Genomic DNA, 22172 nt, shown 5'->3' with positions numbered 1-22172 from the left:
TGACAGGTGAGTTGCGGTAGGGAGCAGGAGGGGCGGGGGGAGAGAGAGATCTCCCCTCTGTTCCTCCCCGCTCTCCCCCGACGCTCCTCGCCCCCCGAATCTTTAGAGATGAGCGGGGAGATACTCGGCTAAGGCACTACTCGCTCGAGTAATGTGCCTTAGCGAGTATACTCGCTCATGTCTAGTTGTACCACAATTGCAAGTAATCCCCATCCACAAGATAGGGGATAACTTGCTGATCACTGGGGGGTCTTACCGCTGAAACCCTTTCCAATCTTGATAACGTGATTCCTGTGTCCCGCTCTCCCACCGCAGTGATGTCAGTATGAATGAAGCACCAGCCGAGCATGAGCAATCAGCACTCCATTCATTTAAATGAAACTGATGGAAAAGTGTTTTTTGTTTTTTTGCCTCGAAATATACAGAAACAGGAATAAACCCAGTGTAATGTGTACACAAATGTGCCCCACAGAAGGAACCTTTAATCAGAAGGTATTAGGATGGACCACCATGTAAAATATTGTGAATAGCCTCATAGACACTCATTGAGCTCTGGGCTATTGGTGTAGCACATGGGCAGCACATGGCCCGGATTTACCATAGTTCAATGGTAAAGCTGCTTCGTGATTCCCATTTTTGGGGTCTCCATCTATCAGACATTTGTGCCGTATCTTAAGAATATGTCATAAATATCTTTCATTAGGACAACTCTTTAATTATTCTTAACGTTTTTGTTTTCAATGTTTCTTTTAGGCAAAATGATAATATAGATAAATAATATAAAAACACATATATATATACAGTGTGTGTGTGTGTGTGTGTATATATATATATTGCCTGTTTGTTTTTTTGTTTTTTTTTTATACCCGGTAGTGACCGCAGAATCCTGAGAGTTGACTTGCTATGATTTGTTACTACTCACTTTGCAATGCAGTGAGCTGGCCATTTTGGCTCGGTCTTCGGTGTGCTTATGGCCTTTCACCTAATAGAGGACATGGATATAGATCAACTCTGAGTCACTTTTTTTCTGTTTGCCAGCAATTACTGTTGCGCTGGATGTGCAGCAACTGCTTTCATTCCAGTCAGTTCTGCTAAACCGGTTTTAATAGTAACAGCAATATACAGATGTGACTAAGTTGGTGCCTCTGGCCAGCACTCATCAAACTCCACAGTATCTTGAATCTGCTCTTCAGCAATCTTGGCCGGAGACTCGCTGCATGTCACATGACATGATCACTAAGTGGCGAAGCATAACCCTGGAGACCGCCACGTGTGTAGAGCGCCGCACTGGGAGAGATGTTTACATTTTCCGCCCACACAAATCTAGAACTTTACTTCTTTCTTCTGTGCATTACAAAGTAGCAACATTGTTGCAGCATCGGAATTCCAACCGTTCGGAATCTCATTAGTTGCTGCTGAGACTTTACAGAACATATTGCACATCGATCAACAAAGACCCAAACTCCTTATTAATGTTCTAGTCATTTCTGGATGATTTCCACATTGTTTGTTACTTGGGAGATGACGTCTTCAGCGGGAAACGGTTTAGCTTCAGTGAAGCTGACGAAGGTTCCAGTGCGGGAAACATTTCCGACACAGAATGGTGTGAGATTTACTAAGCAAAATCTGCTAGAATTGGTCACTGAAGAATTTGCTCCAAATACTTTTTTGGCAGTTTTTTTGTAATTACTTGGGCAGTTTGGAAATGGGTATTCAGAAAAAGGCATGTATAAAAATATGAGACCATGGCTGGCTGCACACGGGCGGATTTGCATCGCGAAATCCTGAGCAGGCGTCCGCCTTCTGATTCTGCAGCAAATTCAGCCCATAGCATGCTATGGCAATATGCGATTTCATGTCCACGAGCAATTTTACGCTCACTGAGAAGAAATTGCAGCATGCTGTGATTTTGTGCAAGCTCCGCAAGGATGGCTTCCATTAAAGCCAATGGAAGCCATCTGGCCCACAGCCATTCCGCAATTATCGCCTAGCGATAGCGCGGCGTCATCTGTACTGCTCGTGTGCTGGCACACCGGCCAACGCATCCACAGCGCAGGAGAGAAGACATCGGCAGGTAAACAGGGGTCACTGACTGGCTGGGCGCCCGGTTGAACTCCACTGCGGGATCCAACCGGGCTTTGTACAGGCGGCCTATGCCCAACCTAAAGGGTACCTGTCATGAGATTGGACCTGCCGCAGAGCAGCCATGGTTCTGCAGCCATGGCCTCATTGACTCTGACCCGGTGGGTGTTTTTTTTATACTCTCCTTCCTCCACCCAGACAGACTTTTCACAGCTGCGATTCTTGACATCCGTAATGTGTCAAGTGGGCGGTCCCCACTGCTCACAGTAAGACCTCCTTCACATGACCATATGCGTTTTTACATTCTCCCGTCAGCTTCGTATAATCGCATGAATGAAGATTTGACGCGATGGAGTCCAGATCTTTATTCGCGTATTTCCAGCCATTCACACAGGGCAAAAAAATATGTAAAAGCGATGAAAACCAGCGATTGCTGTAAAATGCTTGGAATGACCAATAATGATTATTTCGGGCCAGCTCTCTTCTTTTCCCAGTGTTGTACGCAGGTAACTCCCTCCTCCTCCCGTTTTTTCCAGCTTCCATAGAAGTCTATGGGAGCTCACTGCGTCTTTCGGCAAACGATAGGGCACACAGCGTATAAAACCGGCGACCAGAAACGGATGCGGATGTCTGTCTACTGCATGCAAAATAACGTTCCCTGCGTGCGCAAATTATATAGTAAAATACACGTAAAAAATATCGTACGTAGCGCTAATATGTTGCATGAAGCAGCTCTTTTTCTAAAAGGTGATTGGTGGATTACAACCCTTTTCCTTTTAAATCTTGTGACTTGTCAGTCGCGCACTTTATAAGGTACATTAGTTGGGACCCCCATTGTTGTTGTGAATGAGGGGCTTTAGATCGCTGTTGTATTCAGCCTGAGAACAGGGAGAGCGTGTGCGGTCCTTCTCCATAAAGAGCGACCAAAGTTCACTCCACTCAGACCAACTTTTTGTAGCGGTACGATTTTCTTGGAGGCACGAATACATTTTGTGTATGAAAAAGTGAGTAGAACTTCGGCGTCCCTAATGGGGGACGAGATGCGTTACAATTCGCTGATATACACTAAAATAGAACAGAAATCAATGGGGGTGTTTTACCGCGTTTCAGGCGTTTCAAACGTAAACTGCGTTTCAGTGCTAAACGCTGTACAAAATGCTCATGTGAGAGCGGCCTAATGCAGGGGCGTAACTATAGAGGGTGCAGGGGATGCGGTTGCACCCGGGCCCAGGAGCCTTAGGGGGCCCATAAGGCCTCTCTTCTCCATATAGGGTCCCCAGTACTATGAATAAAGCATTATAGTTGGGGGCCCTGTTACAGGTTTTGCATTGGGGCTCAGAAGCTTCAAGTTATGTCTCTGTGCAGCATGGTTTAGGTATGGGTACGGGTACAGATAGAGGGTGGGGGCCCAGCTCAACTTTTACATCAGGGCCCCTAAGCCTTTAGTTACGCCCCTGGCCTGATGTAATCATATTCAAAGCTGTTCCATCAAATATCCATTCTATTCTGTAACTTGATAGAATCTGTAACACCATTCATGCAGCATCACTCCTCTGCCTTATCTTCATACCTGGTATCTCTGCATTTTGTGTATTTTTGCACATCTGCAGGTTGTACCCACGTAACTGTGTAACACCAATGCACAACTACCAATTCCAGTACCGTATCTTGTCCTGATGCTTTCATTTTTCTCATAGGGGACATTGCAGAAGTGTCACCATGAAAGCCCATCTGCTCTCACAAAGCGGCACTCAAGAGTTTTAGCTCCCGTAGGCCAGTTTCACATGGGACTAAAAACGCACAAATATGAACCCCATTCCTTTGAATGGGGTCATACACATGAGCGATGTTTTCCCGCATGGCACTGATATGCTATACGGGAAGTAAATCACGGCATGTTCTATCTTGGAGCGTGTTCTCGCATCGCAGCACCCATTGTTTTCAATAGGGCTGGTGGCAGAATCGACAACCACATTGAAAGCAATGGGAGAAACTCTGCCAGGTCAAAAGAATGGGGTTCATATATGTATCGCAACACACAAATCGCGCACGATTTTATCACCCGTGTGAAGCCGGCCTTATTGGTACCTGAATAATTGCCCATGGCCCTTAAGCAGTGTTATGCTGTCTGTCTCCCAACTTAACTAATGAAGAGCCCTCTGCCTTGAAGTTGGTTTTATTACTGGTACTCTATTAAAAAAGACCATTCACCATCCCCAATTTGGTTGCCCGCACCTCCATTCCATTTCTACTTAAAGGGCTTTTCCCTTGACTTAAACGACTCTGCACCTGTGACTGTGCAGCATCCCATAGGGTGACCCCTGACACATGGCTTACGCTGAGGAGCTGGGAGGGCAAGATGCTGGCTTGTCCTGGTGGCACTTACCTTGCTCCCCCCCGGAGGGACGCACCTAGCCAAGGCCAGGGCAGCGCTGGGCCTCTTCCGGACACCCCTGGCATGGGGATGCCCAATAAACAGTAGGACAGGTGATGAGGTTGTCAAGGGGGACGCCACCGTTCAAGCACCCACCGGCATGAACATCAGCGGGGAAATAATTGAGCCACAGACAGTGTTAAGAGTACCTCAGGACCCTGGGAACGGCCAGGGCCTGGAATAACTTTACTTAATGTAACTGCAGAAATACACAATGCACAATTGGGAGCAATGACAGTGCAGGAAAAATTATCGGACTTGACCAGTAGTACCTCCACAAGGCGATAAAGACTTCAGATCAACTGTGCGTGACAGACAAAAGGGTGTACCTCTGCGCAGGGATCCAAACTTCAGATGGCCGTGTAGGAAAACATAGACTTAGACCATACCTCTGCACATGGTTGATCTCACTGTGCTTTAGTGGGGCTCACTCCTTTCTCCTCACATGTACATCCAAACTGGGAAACCTCTCTTCTACTTCCATGCTTCACTACACAAGGGCTGAAGGTGCCCCCATGCAGTTGGACCTCCTGACTATGACTCCAGAAGACATGGAACCCCCTCCCGCTCTCAACCACTCACATTTATAGCCTCTCTCATACCATGTGACAGGACATGTATTGCTACATTTGCAGACAGTCAGCTCACACTTTGCAGACATTATCCCATCATTTGCTGCAGCTGTGCAACACATAACAGAATGACAAGACAGCTTTTCACAGAGCATCTATATAAGACATACATGTATTAGATTATGGAGGGGGCCAGGAAGGTATGTATTGGGCCACTACAACTGCTTCAGCCAATCACTAGACACTATAGTGACCTTCTATAGCCAGTAATTGGCTGCTGCAGTCACATGTCCTGGTCAGCAGCAACCAGGTAGACAGAGTGGTTGTGGAGCAATTATAAGTAGTGGAAAAACCCTTTAAACCTTCTGCTTTGGGCACCGATCTGGGTTTGCACCATCTATTTCTTTATCTTGCTCACCAGACATCTATTTCTTTATCTTGCTCACCAGCATGCTGCGATTTGAGTCCCGTGAGCGGAGAATCGCTATGATTCTCTGCTTGTGGACAGGGGGTTGCGCTTTCCATAGGATTATCACCGCGAGTAACGCAATGCCAGATTGCCCGTGGACAGGAGCCAATAGAAGATGCAGATGATACTGAAGTTCTCACTCTGCATGCACCACTTGCTACAAGCTGCAGAATACATTTTGGTTCATCTATGCATAGTTGCATACCAGAACTGGACGCAAGAGATGGCCATAGCCATTACATTAAGGAGTGGATCTCATGAACTAACTAGATGTTTCTTAATACTAATACTTTACCCATTTTCATCTTCTTGGATATTCTGGTGATAGACTTGGAATTGTGGGAAAACTCTTTCAAAAAGTATCTGTCACATATAGGAACTCGATACAAAGCAGTCTGTCATCTGGATTCACTCACTTCTATTTATTCTTTCAAGGTCGGGGAGTGTGGCACACAACTGGAAAGAGATCTACAGCTTTGTGGAGACGCTCACAGAGAGATTTGTAAGGTAAACCCAAGTTTTTCTTATTTGTTATGAGATTGTCTTATCCTTATGATAGGAGGAGTACAAAAAATCAACTAGCGGCTCGGCACAACGCTCCAGGAGCAATTAAACACTTGGGGATTATTCACACAAGCATATATTGGTCGCCGTTTTCACGACCGGCAGATATACGCTACGATCTGATGCATTGAATTCCAATGCATCAGATCACACAGGCGTATTCATATGGCATAAAAGCACCCAGCCAGCAAATATAGCGCTGAGGGCTTTTATACAGGGCAGCAAAGATAGTCCTGGAACTATCTTTGTGCCCGGAATACGCCGGCCGCTGCATAGGCTCCTATGGGAGCCAATGACAGCGGGCAGAGAAGGGAGGTGGGAGTGAGTTTAGCAGCGTGACTGCTAAACTCCCTCATCCTTCTCTCTTCCTCCCCCCTCCCCTCCCCATTACGGCTGTTTGCAATGGGAGGGGGCGGGACGGCTCTGCCCCCGCCCCACCCCTTCCCATTGCAAACAGCCGGAAGAAAGGAGAGAGGAGGTGAGCCGGCGATGGGGACGGAAGCGGAGGCAACGACATTGCGGCCTTGGTGGATATGCAGGGGCCTGTGTCGTCTGAACAGATGCACAAACGTTAGATTTCCAATACTGGTTGTTTACATTACCGAATAAAGGAGAAGATTGAACTTAATCGTTCTAAGTACTTGATTGTTCTTGGAGCGTTGTGCCGAGACACCAGTTGTTTTTTTGTATTCTTTCCTTCACCCATGCCCCTGTATATGGATCAGTATTTGGTCAGCAGCACCTCCATAATATCTTGCACACTTTAAATCTATATGGCCCTTGCCTCCTGTTAGGGCCACTCTTACTATATGGGTTTTGCTCCACCCTTTTTCCAATTTTGGATCTATATCCTTAGGATAGGTCATCAATATTTGATCGGCTCAGGTCCATCACTGGAGACCCCACTGCTGCCCACTGTCAGCATGAAAACACAGAGTGGTGAGAGGAAGCATGTAGCTCTGTTCCCTGTTTAGTGGCTGGCGCTGGTAATTGCAGGCTTAACTCCGCTTAATTTAAAGGGAGCTGCCTCTGCAATTACCAGCACTGACCACTAAACAGCACTCAGAGCTATCTGTTGATGCTCTGTATACTGTGTTGTGGAGCTAACAGTGGGTGGCTGAACAGCTGATAGTCCAGGTTCCTGAGCAACGTTCCCCAGCTGATCAAGCCAGGGTCCTGAGCAGCGTACCCCAGCTCATCAGCTGAAGTACGTCACACCCTACTCTATCAGCTGCTTAGCCACCCACTGCCAGCTCCACAACACAGTGTACAGAGCGGAAGCAGATAGCTCCGAGTGTTGTTTAGTGGTCAGTGCTGGTAATTGCAGGTTTAGCTCCCGTAAAATTAATGAGAGCTGCGTCTACAATTACCAATAGAGATAGTGCGGAAAACCTCTTTAACTCATCTCTCAAGTGCCTATGAGGGTCAGCCTGATGCTAAATCACTTATTAGAAATATGACTCGATCATCCCACATCACGTCCAATAGAGTCACTGAAAAAAAAATGTTAACCGTCACCACTTTTTCTTAAAATTCCCATTTACATGGAAAAATCTAGTTGTTTCCTATCACCATAAGTTGCTGCTGTGATATAGTTTGTATCTGGAGGATAAATATTTGCGGTTGTTGTTTTAAGCTCTTGCACAATCTACTTCTCTCCAAATATTTCAAGTTCTCCATGCAACTTTTTTTGTTTGTTTTTTAATTTCTTGGAACAACTAAGAGCAAATCTAAGTGTGATCCCCTTGTCATGAAGGGTAATTCCTCAGGTTGCTTATTTTCTGAGTTCTTTTTTTTTTTTTTTTTTAAAAACCCTTTAGTGAGGAAATCCCTCCATGACCCCCGGTGTGACCAGCGCCCAGTAAACAGCATTCCTGCACAGCTGTGTAATTCTAGAGCTGTACAAATGAATGTACAATATTTCCCTCTTTCCCTCTGCCATGGCCATAAGACCAGAGTACGGACAAAGGGTGGTCAGACGGGACAGCTGCATTTGGGATGAAGTTGGGGCTTCAGAGCCGCTAATAAAAAAGCCTGTCAGTCCGCTTTGGTGGAACAAAGGGAAAATTGTATGTCCATTGCAGCCAGGAATGCTTTGCATTTGCAGGCCATATCACTTTATAGAATGACAGAGGAACCCGCAACATTGTAACATATGCTGCCCTTTAGTATAAAGCTGGGGTGTAGAGCTTCATTTACATTAGCATTCTTCTGAAAGGGATACGTGACTAAGAGCCCCTTCAGACGGGCGTATTTGCATGTGTATTTACACATTTTGGTTGTGCAAGAAAACTTTGCAGTATGCTGTACTTTTCTGTGTATCTGCGCACCATAGATCCCATAGAAGTCAATGGGGTTGTGCTATTGTAAGCGCAATATGCACAATTTCAAAAGGAACTCAATAGATGAATGGAAATGAGCTATTTCAAGCAGTGCGTCTTTGTCTGCCGTACGCATATGACCATGCCGTGCGGTGGCAGCACCGTCTGTCCGTGCCAGGATACACCAGGGTCGGAGTGAAAACCGTTGCGCCAACCCCTGTGAAGCGGCCAGTGCTCGTAATTGCAGGCGCAGCTCTCATTGAAATCATTGGGAGCTACGTTTGTAATTGCAGCATGGGATCCTATTGTTTTTAATGAGAGCTGCGCCTGCAGTTACAAGCGCCGACCACTACAAAGGGGTCAGAGCTGTGACTTTAACTCCAACGTTGTTGAATCCTCACACTGACAGCCAGCGCTGCCTGGAAAACCCTTTCAAAAATGATTTTAAGAGTTGTAGTTAAGAGGATGCTTAGAAGAGGGGTAAGGAGCAAGTACTATAAAGTGGGGAGTGGGTGAAGAGACAAGGTCCTATCTCCGAAAAATGACATCCTGACAACACATACTGCATTTCCCAGACAAGCAGCCTTTTATCTGCAATGCTTCTTCAAACAATTCACACCTAAACAATATCACCAACGGGGCGACTGTAATCTGCCTCAAATAAGAACTATTGAAAGAGGCAGAATGTTAACGTGGCTCAGTGAGTAAGAAGGTAGCCGATAGCTAAGATCACATCCCATGGGCACATACGTATCGTCCAGGGTCAGGGCTACTTGTACAATAGGCATTTCTAATATAATAGGCAAGATACCCTGGGGAAGAAAAAAGGTATGGCTACCTATATCATAGAGACCAACTGTGATTAAAGGAGATCTGCAGAAAGCAGAGACAATACAGGGCGCCCCCCTTCTGCTCAAGCCATTGGTGATGCAAAGAAAATGACTCAGCCACTATTCTGAATTGGGCAGGGTAAGCCATCAAGACCCAAATGCACGCATAAAATGTGCTTATACCTGTGAATAAGCCCTAAGTTGATCCAAAAGTATGTAGATATGTGGCCCCCATAGTGGTGCAATATGGCAGGATCAGGAGTCTAAAAAGCAGCCTTCTCCCTGTTGGAGCACTCACCATGCAACCAACTATGTAGAGCGCTGGCCATGCCCCCGCGTAGACACAAGCTTCTTTTGAATTCCCGCCCGCCTAGGACAATCTAGGCATAGCACCGGGAAGATAAGTGGACAAGGGGAGCATCAGGGCTGGTGATTCCACTGATTTTCATGTAGGTCAATAGCACAGTGATGCAAATCTATCAATACATTTCATAGATTACAGCCGGTAACACCCGGCCCCTCCAACGTCATCCGTTCCCATTCTTTGTTAAAACAGAACCGGAAGTGCTGATTGTGTATTATGAACAATGCCTCGGCATGGATGACTTTGACATCTTACTTCCAGTATTCTGAAAGACATATCCCATTGTTTCACTTGTGTTTTGCAGTGCAGGAAATGTATATAATAAATCACAGACACCGCGGTCCGCTGCTTACTTGTTACTTTTTTATCTCATGGTCTTCAAGCCGTACACAAGGCTTTTTTCAGCATAAAGTGTTTTTAGTCTATGAAGTAGTCAATTCATGCTCAGCAAGTCAAGGTAGTGATGGAACAGGAGAGCTGAGTGTGGGGTCACGTGGGCAATAACAAGTTTTGGGGAACCCCCCCTTCCTTCGCCATACGTGATCATGTGCCCCATAACTACATCAATAGCAGGAATGATCTTCATAACAATACAACAATTAAGGAATTCGTTAGTCTCATAAAAATACACCAAAGTTTCAGATCTCATCTAACGCCTTCAGGACCAGTGAATCTAAATTGAAAATCAAGAAAGTTTCCTTTTATCGCAACTGATTTTTGCTAGCAGCATCATCACCACCTGTCATTTTCCCCAACACCATTCATAATCGATTGAACCCCTCTACCCCTGTTTCACTATAAAACTTGCCACAATTATACTCCATTTTCTCCGAATTAAAAGCTTCTGAGAATATAATTGCAGCTGGCTCCCCAAACCACCCAGAGCAGGGCAAGAGGTGAAATAAACAAAAATTTGGCAGAGAAGCTCTAAGTCAAGAAGTGGTCAAAAGGGCAGCTCAGTGCCAATGATTAAAATCCCATGAATTTTATGGCGTTTCCATATTTTTGTCCACCCCCTGTATGTGACTTTGACAAGGGCCAAACTGGGATGGGTAGATAGCAAAGTTAGAGTCTCTCCAAAATGCGGTTTGATGGGGTATTCCTTGTATGCAGTAGTTAGTACCTACCAAAAATGGACCAAGAAAGTCCATGTGACCTGGTAATGGGGTCATGAGCGTCTAAGGCTCATCGATGCGCATGTGCAGTAAAGGCTAGCCTGTCTGGTCTGATCCTACAGAAGAGCTACTGTAGCTCAGATTGCTTAAATGCGCTAACATCCTAGTGCTAGATACAGGGGGACACCCTCTGGGGTCTTTGCAGTCCATGTCCCGAGAGGTCAGAGTTGTTCTGGTGGCATGCGGAGGGGAGCCGGTGGCATAGTATTAGGCAGGTGGTCTAATGATTGGCTGATCAGTGTAAATACCTTTTTATGTTCACAAAATACATCCCAGTAATTAGGAAGGACTATTGAGTATTCCTTTTATTTGTGATTAGTTAATTACTGGTTCACTAATGATGATTGAATCGTATCATACCTCTATGGGCAAAATTATCATATGTTCATTAAATGTCTGTTTTTCATCTTCATTCACCTAATTGCTAAACAGATAAATGCAAAGAACAAAAGCAGATGTAAAGTAATTTAATTTTAATTGGAAGAGCTTACTGTAAGCAAATAAGAAATTAAGAATCCATTTAGTTGGACTATTTAAGCACATCGCATGAAAGCAGATCTGTCACCAGTATATGTAACGGGTATATGAGGAGTAAGGCTTCATATGTCCATAGGCGGATATGGATTTCTGGACACCTGCACGGACGATCCGCAATTCAAGCCGCCCGTAGGGAGACATGGGGGTCCGCAGCTTCATTAAAACATGGGGATTTGATTTGTGGACCTTTTGTTCTGGAACACAAATTGCAGCATGCGCCATTTTGCTGCACATTCCGCACAGACGGCTTCTATTGAAGTCAATGAAAGCCGTCCGATCTGCGGCCCGTCCACAATTTTTTTTTGAAATCTCGCCTGCACACATCTGCAGATGAGAAAATGAAGACCCTGGATGGGTAAGTAGAAAACCCGCAGTGTTCTCTGCCATAGGCAGGGTTGGATTCCTGCTGCAGGTTCCCGCATGTGGAATCTGATCGCCCGTGGACATGAGGCCTATGAGTGGTTTCACATCTACGCTCGGGGGTTCTGGTTTCCCACTCTGTTCGGGGAGCAGGAAAGGAGGATCCCCGTGGCCGAACTAGCCCTAACATCTTGTGATACAAGTTTCTTGTATTTGCTTGTACTGTCTATTAACCCCTTGAGTGGCACGCCCGGAAATTTTCCGGGACGAGCTCCACTGCTCATAGCGATATAGCCCGGAAGATTTTCGGGCTATGTATCACTATGGGAGCTGCAGAGCACAATGCCACAAGCTGTGACAGTGTGCTCTGCCTGCACAGACCCACAGAGAACAAAGCAAGGGCTTTGAAAAACCAGCAGAAGATATTGCCGATCTGCCGGCAATCTCCTGCTTTGTTTACAGGTTGCCATAGAGACCATCGGCTTGTCAGAAGCAAGCCGATGGTCTCTGTGGCAGGGAGAGCTTGGTGCTTAGCTGTGAGAGGACAGCTAGGTACCAGCTCTTACAGCAGAGATCAGAGAAAACCTCCGATCTCTGCTGTGTTAACCCTTTACATGCGGCAGTCTATGTGACTGCAGCATGTAAAGGGCTGTCACTGCAGCATGTAAAGGGCTGTCACCATTGGACCCCTGGAATGTGATCAGGGGGTCCTGATGGGTCCCTGTGGAAGTCCCCTAAAGGGACAAAAAAAATTTAAATAAAAAAAAGTTTAAAAATTATTTAAAAAATAATAAAAACACTTGTCTCCCTTTACTTTGTAAAAAATCAAAAATACAATCACACATGTGGTATCCTTGTGCGTCGTAATGACCCAGAGAAGGAAGTCAATGCATTATTCAACCCCTTAATGACATGGCTCTTTTTTTTCTTTTTTCCCCATTTCTTTTTTTCCTCCCCCCTGTTTAAAAAATCACAACTTGTCCCACAAAAAACAAGCCCTCATATGGCCATGTCAATGGAAAAATGAAAAAGTTATGGCTCTTGAGACGCAACTGCAAAATTAGTTGAAATTCAATGATTAGACCATTTTAAAAAACCTGCCCTGGTGGGCACGACAGGGTGGTAGGAAACCCGCCACTCAAGGGGTTAATACAAAGTTTATCATGACCGGTCCTCTGGGCTATTATACAAAATATACTGTATGATAATTGCTAAGAAAGATTAAGGCCACATGTCCACGGGCGGGTTGGATTCTGCATATGGGAGCCCACAGCGGAATCCGACCATGCTCGTGGTTGGCGTCACTGCGTACCTGTCCGGGTCTTCTTTTTTCTGTACTGCGGATGTGTGCAGAAGCAGCGGTGTACATGCGCAGTACAGTTTTTTTTTTTTCTTCAAACTGCTGCTTCCTGCGGAAGCCGTCCGTGCGGGAACCGCACTAAAATGGAGCACTTCAAATCCGCCCGTGCACATTGGGCCTTAAGCAGACTTGTAGTTATAAGCTTTCTGCATTCGTGAGTCTAGCTCTCCCTGCAGCCTGCCTCCTCAACAATGATTGGTAATATCAGTGAAAAAACTGCAAAAAGGGAGGTGTTCTAAAACATTTGACCAGTAGCGTGTGTGTATACATGTATGTATGTAATATATATATATACACATACCGGTACATACATTACTTATTGTTTATCATACACAGTGATTCCAATGTAGTATGTTTTCTATGGACCAACACTATTGCTGCCTTTAAAGGGGTTCTGTCATTAGAAAAAAAACAATACTCACCTATTCCTCCCCAGGCAGTCTTCTTACTGCAACTTCTCCTTACCGATCTTCTCCTGGTTCCTACAGTCCCCCGGGTCCTGTCACCTCCAGCCCGCCGGATTCTCTTAATCCTGTTTTGAAGCGTCCATTAGTAGCCTATCACTTCCTGCAGGAATGCCAAATCCTCAGCAGCCTGCTTTAGTGTGCATGCGCAATACCTCGCCGCTAGTGTTTTATATAGTGTATGAAATACTAGTGGCGAGGTATCAGGCATGTGCAGTTGCACTAAAACAGGCTGTCGAGGATTCGGCTTTCCCTGCTAGGCAGTGAACGCTACATCACTAGTGACCAGGTACACTGACCTGCAGGAAGGAGAATGCTGGCAATGTACGCTTTGTCACAGGAAGAAGAGGATCCGGCCAGCTGAAGGTGAGGTGACCCGGGGGACTGGAGGAGCCAGCAGAAGATTTGGGAGGAGAAGATGTGGTGAGCAGACCGCCTGGGGAGGAATAGGTAAGTATAAAATTTTTAATTAATTTTTTAATGACAGAAAGGAAATCTGTCACATCCTTGAAGATGCCCATGAACTAAGGCTGTAGGCTCCCAGGACAGGAGACATTTATACTCTTCAGCCTGCCCGTCCCCTACCTGGACCAAGGTTTTGCGGGTGGACAACGGGGATGCAGTCCCCAGATTCAGCGGCCCTTGTCTTATGAGCCCATTACCTTAGTTTATGGGACTCCTAGGATGTGACAGTTTCCTTTTAAGCAGGTCTACATTCATAACTATTTCATAACTCAGTAAACACCTTCCTGTGTGAGAGCCACAACCGAGCCGTGTCTATGCATTCAAGCCATTGTCTTCTACCGCCGCTCTCAGACAGCAATTATGTAAAATGTATTGAGTTATGAGATACTTTAGCAAAACACAAGGAAGGCACTTCAGGAAGCATTGAGGCTCACTTAATGTAATGGAAAAGGAAAATCAAATGATCAATAGGTGGAGGGCGGCCCTCTGAATCAGTTCCATCGGTCAACTCAAGGTACCCAGTCTGATACTGCCTAAGGCACCTACTGTATATACAATGGGTGGGAGAAATGTGCTTCATCTCTTTATATAGCCCTTATTTGTGGTCAGGCAATGAAGCAAACCCTATACTAAAGCCACAAAAACCCCGAAGAAGTATAAAATCAGTCAATTTATGCACTCAACAGAAAAATAAGGTTAGGCTATAAGTGAATGCATATAGCGCCCATTCCTGATGGTAAGAGGCTCCTTAAGAGTATTTCAAGCACAAACATTAAAGCATTGTTCATTTAGCCGACATCCCCAATGTTTAATGTGATCTGAGTTGTCTTGCCCATAATTTGTATTCAGATGAACAATATGAAAATGCATGAACAAGCACAATGCAATGCTTTAGACAGCCAGAGTGGCTGGAACACCAACCGCCGAGTATGCTGAGCTGTGGAGACCCAGTTTTCATCCTGATTTTAACAGTATTAGTCTAACTAGATAACATATAATGTTTCTGGAAGGCTGGTCACCCTTTAAAACTTGCATACAGCCTGGCATCTGGATAAACGAAGCATAGATTAAGCAAGTCTGACTGCATTTGGCATGCTTCAAAAATATCCATACAAGATAATTATCAGTTATACAATAGTGGAGTTTATCAAGACTGATTGCTCTTGGCAGGCACTGCAATGAATTCGGAACTGCACTGCGACCTATACTGTTCTGGAGACGGTTTTTAATTGGAAGTATAAACATGTATAGAGACTGTGTATGTATATGTGTGTATATATATATATATATATATATATATATATATATATATATATATATATATATATATATATATACACACACAGACTTTAATATTGTAATACCGCATATATATATATATATATATATATATATATATATATATATATATTTACAATAATAATTTAGACATTTCAATTGGAAGTATAAACACGTATAAAGTCTGTGTGTGTGTATGTATATATATATTGTGAGGGATTAACGTTTAGGATCGGTAGCAACCTGGGCACAAGCAGTCAGAGACAGTGACACATGGGATAAAGTCTTTAGTCCAGGCTTTGCCTGGGTTTATTTCCAAGCAAACAAAAGCAAAATATAGGCCTTAACATCAGGCAAACATAACGTAAATCCTGCTCGTCTGAGCACTTACTATACATACAGCGTCCCTGTCTACACACTGGTAACACAAATGGCTCCTGCACACCGCCAGCCAGGACTTTCAGACCTGCAAAGGTCTCAGCTCTCCTCCTGGCCTTGTAGGCCCAGGCTTTATATGGCCTGGTACCAGCCCCACCTGGTACGTGGGAGTGACCATCCCACCCTTCAATTTGGTCACTCCAGGAAAAGCCGGCCCGGATTATGCGGCTTGGAGCCACTTACATACTACAGCGTGTTAGTGGCTTAATGCTACTAACACTATACTGCCGGCTTCCTCCACCGAGCCCAGGCTGCTCGGTGGCACGCATCTGCCCAGGCGCTCCCCAAGGCAGCATAGGAGAGCATCCTAGGTGACACATACCTGCCCTCCAGCACCTTGCCGGTCACCGTCTCACAATATATATATAGTGAGAGAGAGAGAGAGACAAAAATATGGAAATACCGTATGAAATTCCTGCCTTAAGATACATGGGATTATGAATCATATTTCTATAAGACATGTAGAGACCGATTTTAAGTTGAGGCAACATGACACAGATGCTGTTGGACAGATGTGAATATCTGTCCAAGCAATAAGGTTCCATTGGTCAGGTTTTGAGCCACTTAGCTGCTGCTACTAGCTGGCTCCCAAAACCAACAGAGCAGGGCAAGAGGTGAAGTAAACACAAATTTGTTGGGAAAGCTCTCAGCCAAGCAGGGCTCAAAAGGGCAGTTCAGTGCTAATGGTTAAAATCCCAAGTATTTGGTATGGTGTTTCCATATTTTTGCCCAGCTTTTCCAGTTTTTACTGATATTTACACAGTTTAATGTCTCAAATGTACTTTGAAATGAAAGCATAGAACAAATAGCCACATTACCTAAACACTGGATAATTGATCAATGTTAGATCAGTAGGACTCCTGCTGATCACTAGTATAGGAGTCTCAAGTAACCAATACCCCTCACCAGCACATCTGTGGTGAGCAACAGCTTACTCATTAGGAGGCTTCATCCTGAGGATAGGTAATAAATGTTATTCGTGGAAAAACCCCTTTTATAGAAAAATTACTCAAAGTCCAAATACAGTGATCAATCAGGTTACTATGTCCTCAGGATACAATGTTTCCAACATACAATGGTCTTTCCAGTCCGGATCTGCGACACATGTAGCTTGCTTGAAAATCCAGCCAATCAGCACGGACATTTCACTGGTAAAACTCTTGTATTACGGAAGTGCATGCACTGATTGGATGCCTAGTAGCGCCTCTCTGCAGTTCAGTGCCGCTTTATATGTGTCAGGATGAGCTGCTCCTTTGGACACAGGTGAAGGCAGCTCTACTTTACTCCCATTGCACGCTCTATGTAATGTACAGGACCCTAAAGAAGCTCAATATAGTAAGTGATTTACAACTTCCAGCAGATCTCTCTGATCGTTATATGTCAGGGTTTGCTTTATCTTTATTCGGTATCTAATTGATTTTCTTTATTCTTCATTTAATATTACTTTTGGTTGACATTTTGGGGTTTCAGAACCAGTTATAAGTTTTCCATAAAGTTATGTTTCAACATATAATATTTCCAACATACAATGGTCGTCCCGGCACCAGTTAATATTGTATGCCGAGGGATCGCTGTACTGGGGTCAAGCAGTACAGTGCAAAAATATCAGATCAAAAAGAACATAGCCATATAGTCCTTTCAGGGCGCCTACCCACTAGTGACATGTTTTCTGGTAATGTGAGAGCGAGTGAAAATGCAAGCCTCGCAACGCTAAGAAAACTCAGCGATATCGCTCACTGTTTTCAATGGGGCTGGCGGCAGCAGTGCTAGTTCCATTGAAAACATAGGGAGTACATCGCGGTCTTCTGCCAAGGCTTGAGTGTAAAATTCGCAAATGAGTATGAAACCATTGAAAATCATTGGTTTTGTAATCAGGCGTTTTCACTCGCTCTCGAATCGCAAGAAAACATATCGCTAGTGGGTAGGCGCCCTAAATGACATAGCAAAGCAATACACGAAATGTAGCAAGGAAATGCCCGCATGATGCATTCGAAGACTCTCACTGCTTGCTCATTCAGGTAAGGCCAGTTTAACATCTCCATTGGAACCTCCAGCCAGAGATTCAGTCACAGGTGCGGCTCAAAATACCAAAAGAAGAAGTGCTGCCTGCAGCCAAAGGGGTCTGTCCAGCGCTGTTGAGCTCTGTCCACAGATGGAGCCATCAGGGAATTCCGCTTTCCTGCTTCCCGAACAGAGCAGGGAACCGGAACTCCCGACGCTGGTGTGAACCCCCACTGGCATACTCTCCTGTATTTTTAGGCTATATTCATGCCTTGTTCATGGTACACGTTTGGTGCCAACACTGGGAGCATTTCCTATCACATAACCCACACATGTCCATAGGGTATAATTGGCCAACGTATGGCATATTGTGGTGAGGAGGTTTTTAAAAGGAGATGGGCTCAGCGGGATGTAAATGTTCTAGTATTCAGGAAGGTGGTAAAGATTTTATCAGATCAACACACAAATAAATGAACATGTCACACTTAAAGACCTCACAACAAAGTCCCCCTGGATATGCCAGTCTTAGTGCCCCCCAAAAAAGCACCAGCCACTGTATCTCCATAATAGAGTCAGGAACTGTACCCCCATAACAGTACCAGCCTATGGGTCCTCAGCTCAAGCCAAGTGGTCTCCCTAAAGTGGGAAAAAATGTATAAAAACACTAAACTTTAATTTGACGTGCTTCTAAAAAAATATTAAAGGGGTTGTCCCGCGCCGAAACTGGTTTTTTTTTTTTTCAACCCCCCCCCCCCCGTTCGGCGCGAGACAACCCCGATGCAGGGACCTAAAGAAAGCTTACCGGAGCGCTTATCTTAATCCCCGCGCTCCGGTGACTTCTATACTTACCGGTGAAGATGGCCGCCGGGAACCTCTTCCTCCGTGGACCGCAGCTCTTCTGTGCGGTCCATTGCCGATTCCAGCCTCCTGATTGGCTGGAATCGGCACGTGACGGGGCGGAGCTACACGGAGCCCCATAGAGAACAGGAGAAGACCTGGACTGCGCAAGCGCGGCTAATTTGGCCATCGGAGGGCGAAAATTAGTCGGCTCCATGGGAACGAGGACGCTAGCAACGGAGCAGGTAAGTATAAAACTTTTTATAACTTCTGTATGGCTCATAATTAATGCACAATGTACATTACAAAGTGCATTATTATGGCCATACAGAAGTGTATAGACCCACTTGCTGCCGCGGGACAACCCCTGTCAAAAATACCCATAACACACAAAATATGCTCTAAACCCACTAACCCACTTATACGCTCACATGCACACGGGCGGGTCGTATGCCTCAGTGGAATCCAACCCTGTGCCCAGCTGGCATCCACATGTACCTGTATTTTCTTCTTCTTTTCTGCACTGCGGATGGTTCACACGGCTCGCCATCGGACATGCGCAGTACAGATTTTTTTTTAACTCCTGCGTTTCCCACGGAATGTCATTTATGGACGGGTCATGGGCCGGGTGGCTTCTATTGATCTCAATGGAAGCCGTCCATGTGGAATCCGAAGGAAAATGGAGCATTGCATGCTATGGGCGGTATTTGCTATGGAATCCGGAGATGGTCGCACACTCCAGATTCTGCAATTCAAATTCGCCCGTGTGCATTCAGCCCACATTTTTCCTACTGGATGAGCTGGACCACCTTTTCTTCTTTTTTGCATCCCTACTGCACGTGGTCAGACATGTCCATGCATCTGTCTTCTGGTGAGATTGGTTGGTGAGCTACAGTTCTCCCAGAGCAATGACAGCCACATGGCCACCACACCTGAGACAGCAACAGAGCGCATGCAACAGTTCCAACAACAGGGCCGTGCCAGCCAGAGGGCCCACACTACAGTGCCAGTCACTGGATTACTATAGCCATGATTGATCTCATGTGTCCATTACAGTGTAATAGTGACCCTGAAGAAGCCCGCTGAGCATAGTGATATGTGTGGGCATTCTATCTCTGTGCACTTTTCTTTCTTTTTTGATTATTTTTGGTTATATTCTTTATACTTTTCTCGCTGGCAGCATTGCTCGCCCTTATCAGGGGGGTTGGGAAAGGTTTATATTTCTTTATCTTGAATGTCATATTTTGTAACTAAACTTTTTTGTTATGTATGTGTTTTATTAATATTTGAACTTCTTAATATTATCATCGACTGCATTTTGTGCTTTATTTATATGATTATGTGGATTATGAGTTTTCATCGGTGAATGCAGTCTTTGTTTTCTAGGCATTTATTTATTTACTTACTCATTGGATATACGCTGTCTTATATTTGGGGGATTACCTATCAGATTATTTTGGGGGGGATCGTGTGTCATATCATTTTTTGATTCCACAGGTCTATCTGACCCATAATGTGTGGCCAATTATGTTTTCTTTGTTTTTATGTCTTTTTGCTTGCATCTTACTGTGTTTGTCCATAAAAATATATATTTCTTTTCTTATTTTCGGTGTGTGCTTTGACCTAATATCAACTCCCCAGTTTGTTCCTTGTGGTGCCCACTCTCATCCGTTTGTTTTCCATTACAGTGCAAGTCACAGGGCACTAAAACTACGACCAGTCACATTGCCCTGGATAGAAGTGCCCACCGCATTGCCCCATATGTGTGCTCATTGTTCACATGACCGCTGCAGCCAATCACTGGTTCCCGCATTCACAGCAGTAACACACTGAGGCCACTAGTTGGCTGCAGTGGACCCCTGAATAACGGATGGCACACGATTGCCGGAGTGATCTCATGCAGAAGGCCTTGTGTGAAAAAATAAAACAAATATGGTGCATTAGTGTGGCTTATGATCACTGATGTCTAAATCAGCAACAATGCAGAATATGCGTTTTTCAAAAAATCACATGTTGTCTTTTTTCTTTTTCCCAGTCCACGAATGAGGTTGTCATTCATTGTATTTTCAACGCAAGCGACAACAATTATGCCACTGACCGGAGACAGGTATGTTTCTGATTGCTTATCTGCATGATCTAGTGAGTGGTAGAAGAATTTACTGATTTGTCTTCTGCTTTCCTTATTGCGCTGTGTAAGGTGTTTAACAGTAGGGGTAGTTATTGCCCTTCTCTGCCCCATTCATTGTCTCATCCCTTTAACCCAGAGGTGTAACTTGAAGCTTCTGGACCCCAATGCAAAACCTGTAACAGGGCCCCTAACTATAATGCTTTATTCATAGTACTGGGCTCCCTATATGGAGAAGAGAGGCCTTATGGGCCCCTAAGGCTCCTGGGCCCGGGTGCAACCACATCTCCTGTATCCTCTATAGTTACGCCTGTGGTTTAATCTATAAAACACAGCCCACTTCCAAGACTCCTGACAAACTTCTGCTTTTACGGATGAAGGCCGAGTCACTGCTGGCCGTCCATGTAATACATGGATGACGTCATACCACCTAGTGAGAGCCATCTCTAATGGTTTGAATGAGCGAACAAGCGAGTGACATCATCATTAGCTCGTTGGCTCCCGTGTAGCCTGTTTATACAGGCAGACACATTATTGGCTCGTTCAAACGAGAATCCTTCAATATTGTTCAGTCATTCACACGACTGAACGAGCGCCGATTACACCAAACGATAAGTGATCGAGTTGAAGATGATTTGAATGCTGCATAAGATGAACGACAAATGAAAAATGGGCGATGTTCACCATTTAGCTGTTGGCTCACGTTTAGACCAAACGGTTATCATTCATGGGAGAGCCTGAGCCGCCCGCTCCTCAATGCTCAGAGCTATTGGTACCAGAGGGTCAATGTTTGATTTCCTAACCAACCCCCATCTAAAGATCATTGCTTATGTGGCTCTATACTACATTAACGATGCATGTGGAACTATTGGTGGCATGAGATTGAGAACTCATACACCGCCTACATACGAATGGATCAGAATCTGCAACGGAATCCGACCCTGTGCCCACCCAGCATCCATGCATACCTGTAAATTTCTGCACAGTGGAGATATTTTTTTCCCCGCACCATCGCTAGGCGATGACGCGGAATCTGCAACCTTTCCGCAATGTCAATCCGCAGGTTGGTCGGCTTCCATTGACTTCAATGGAAGCAAGTTGTGCAGAATCTGCATGAAAATGGAGCAGGCTGTGATTTTTCCTCCACTTGTGGAAATCCCAACTTGATTCCACGAGTGTGCAGGCATCTGTGTAACGAACAGCCTCTGCTGTGGATCCGTGGTGCAGATGACGACTGTGGATTCTGCAATGCAAACCCGTTCGTGTGCAGCCGGCCTTAGACTGGGAAATAGTTTTATTGAGTACTGGATGAACAGAATTGTCGAACTATTGCTGAATTAACAAACTTTTGGTTTCGGCAGTTTGGTGTCGCCGGGAGCCAGTCAACTGTCTAAAGCATCATAAACTAACTTATGGCGCTGCTAGGCGAAGTAACAGGGAGCCGGATGGGGTATTCTTCATACTCACCCACTTCCTGATTCTCGCTGCTGAGGTCC

The 22172-nt window shown here is 45.1% G+C and overlaps 1 protein-coding gene across 2 annotated transcripts in view; it reads left to right on the top strand.

Annotated features, from left to right (window-relative positions):
• ANTXR2 (ANTXR cell adhesion molecule 2) overlaps nucleotides 1–22172 on the top strand; it is a 208188-nt gene that overhangs the window by 5641 nt on the left and 180375 nt on the right. For both annotated transcript variants that reach the window (XM_066574248.1, XM_066574247.1), the window contains exons 3-4: nucleotides 5993–6064; nucleotides 20587–20658. In XM_066574248.1, coding sequence (XP_066430345.1) covers nucleotides 5993–6064; nucleotides 20587–20658 — 144 coding nt within the window. The remainder of the gene's footprint in view (nucleotides 1–5992; nucleotides 6065–20586; nucleotides 20659–22172) is intronic.

Source organism: Eleutherodactylus coqui, chromosome 7 (assembly GCF_035609145.1).
Source record: "Eleutherodactylus coqui strain aEleCoq1 chromosome 7, aEleCoq1.hap1, whole genome shotgun sequence".
In the NCBI taxonomy this organism is placed as follows: Eukaryota; Metazoa; Chordata; class Amphibia; order Anura; family Eleutherodactylidae; genus Eleutherodactylus; species Eleutherodactylus coqui.
Note: the sequence above shows the minus strand (reverse complement) of the source record. Positions and strands in the feature narration are given on the sequence as shown.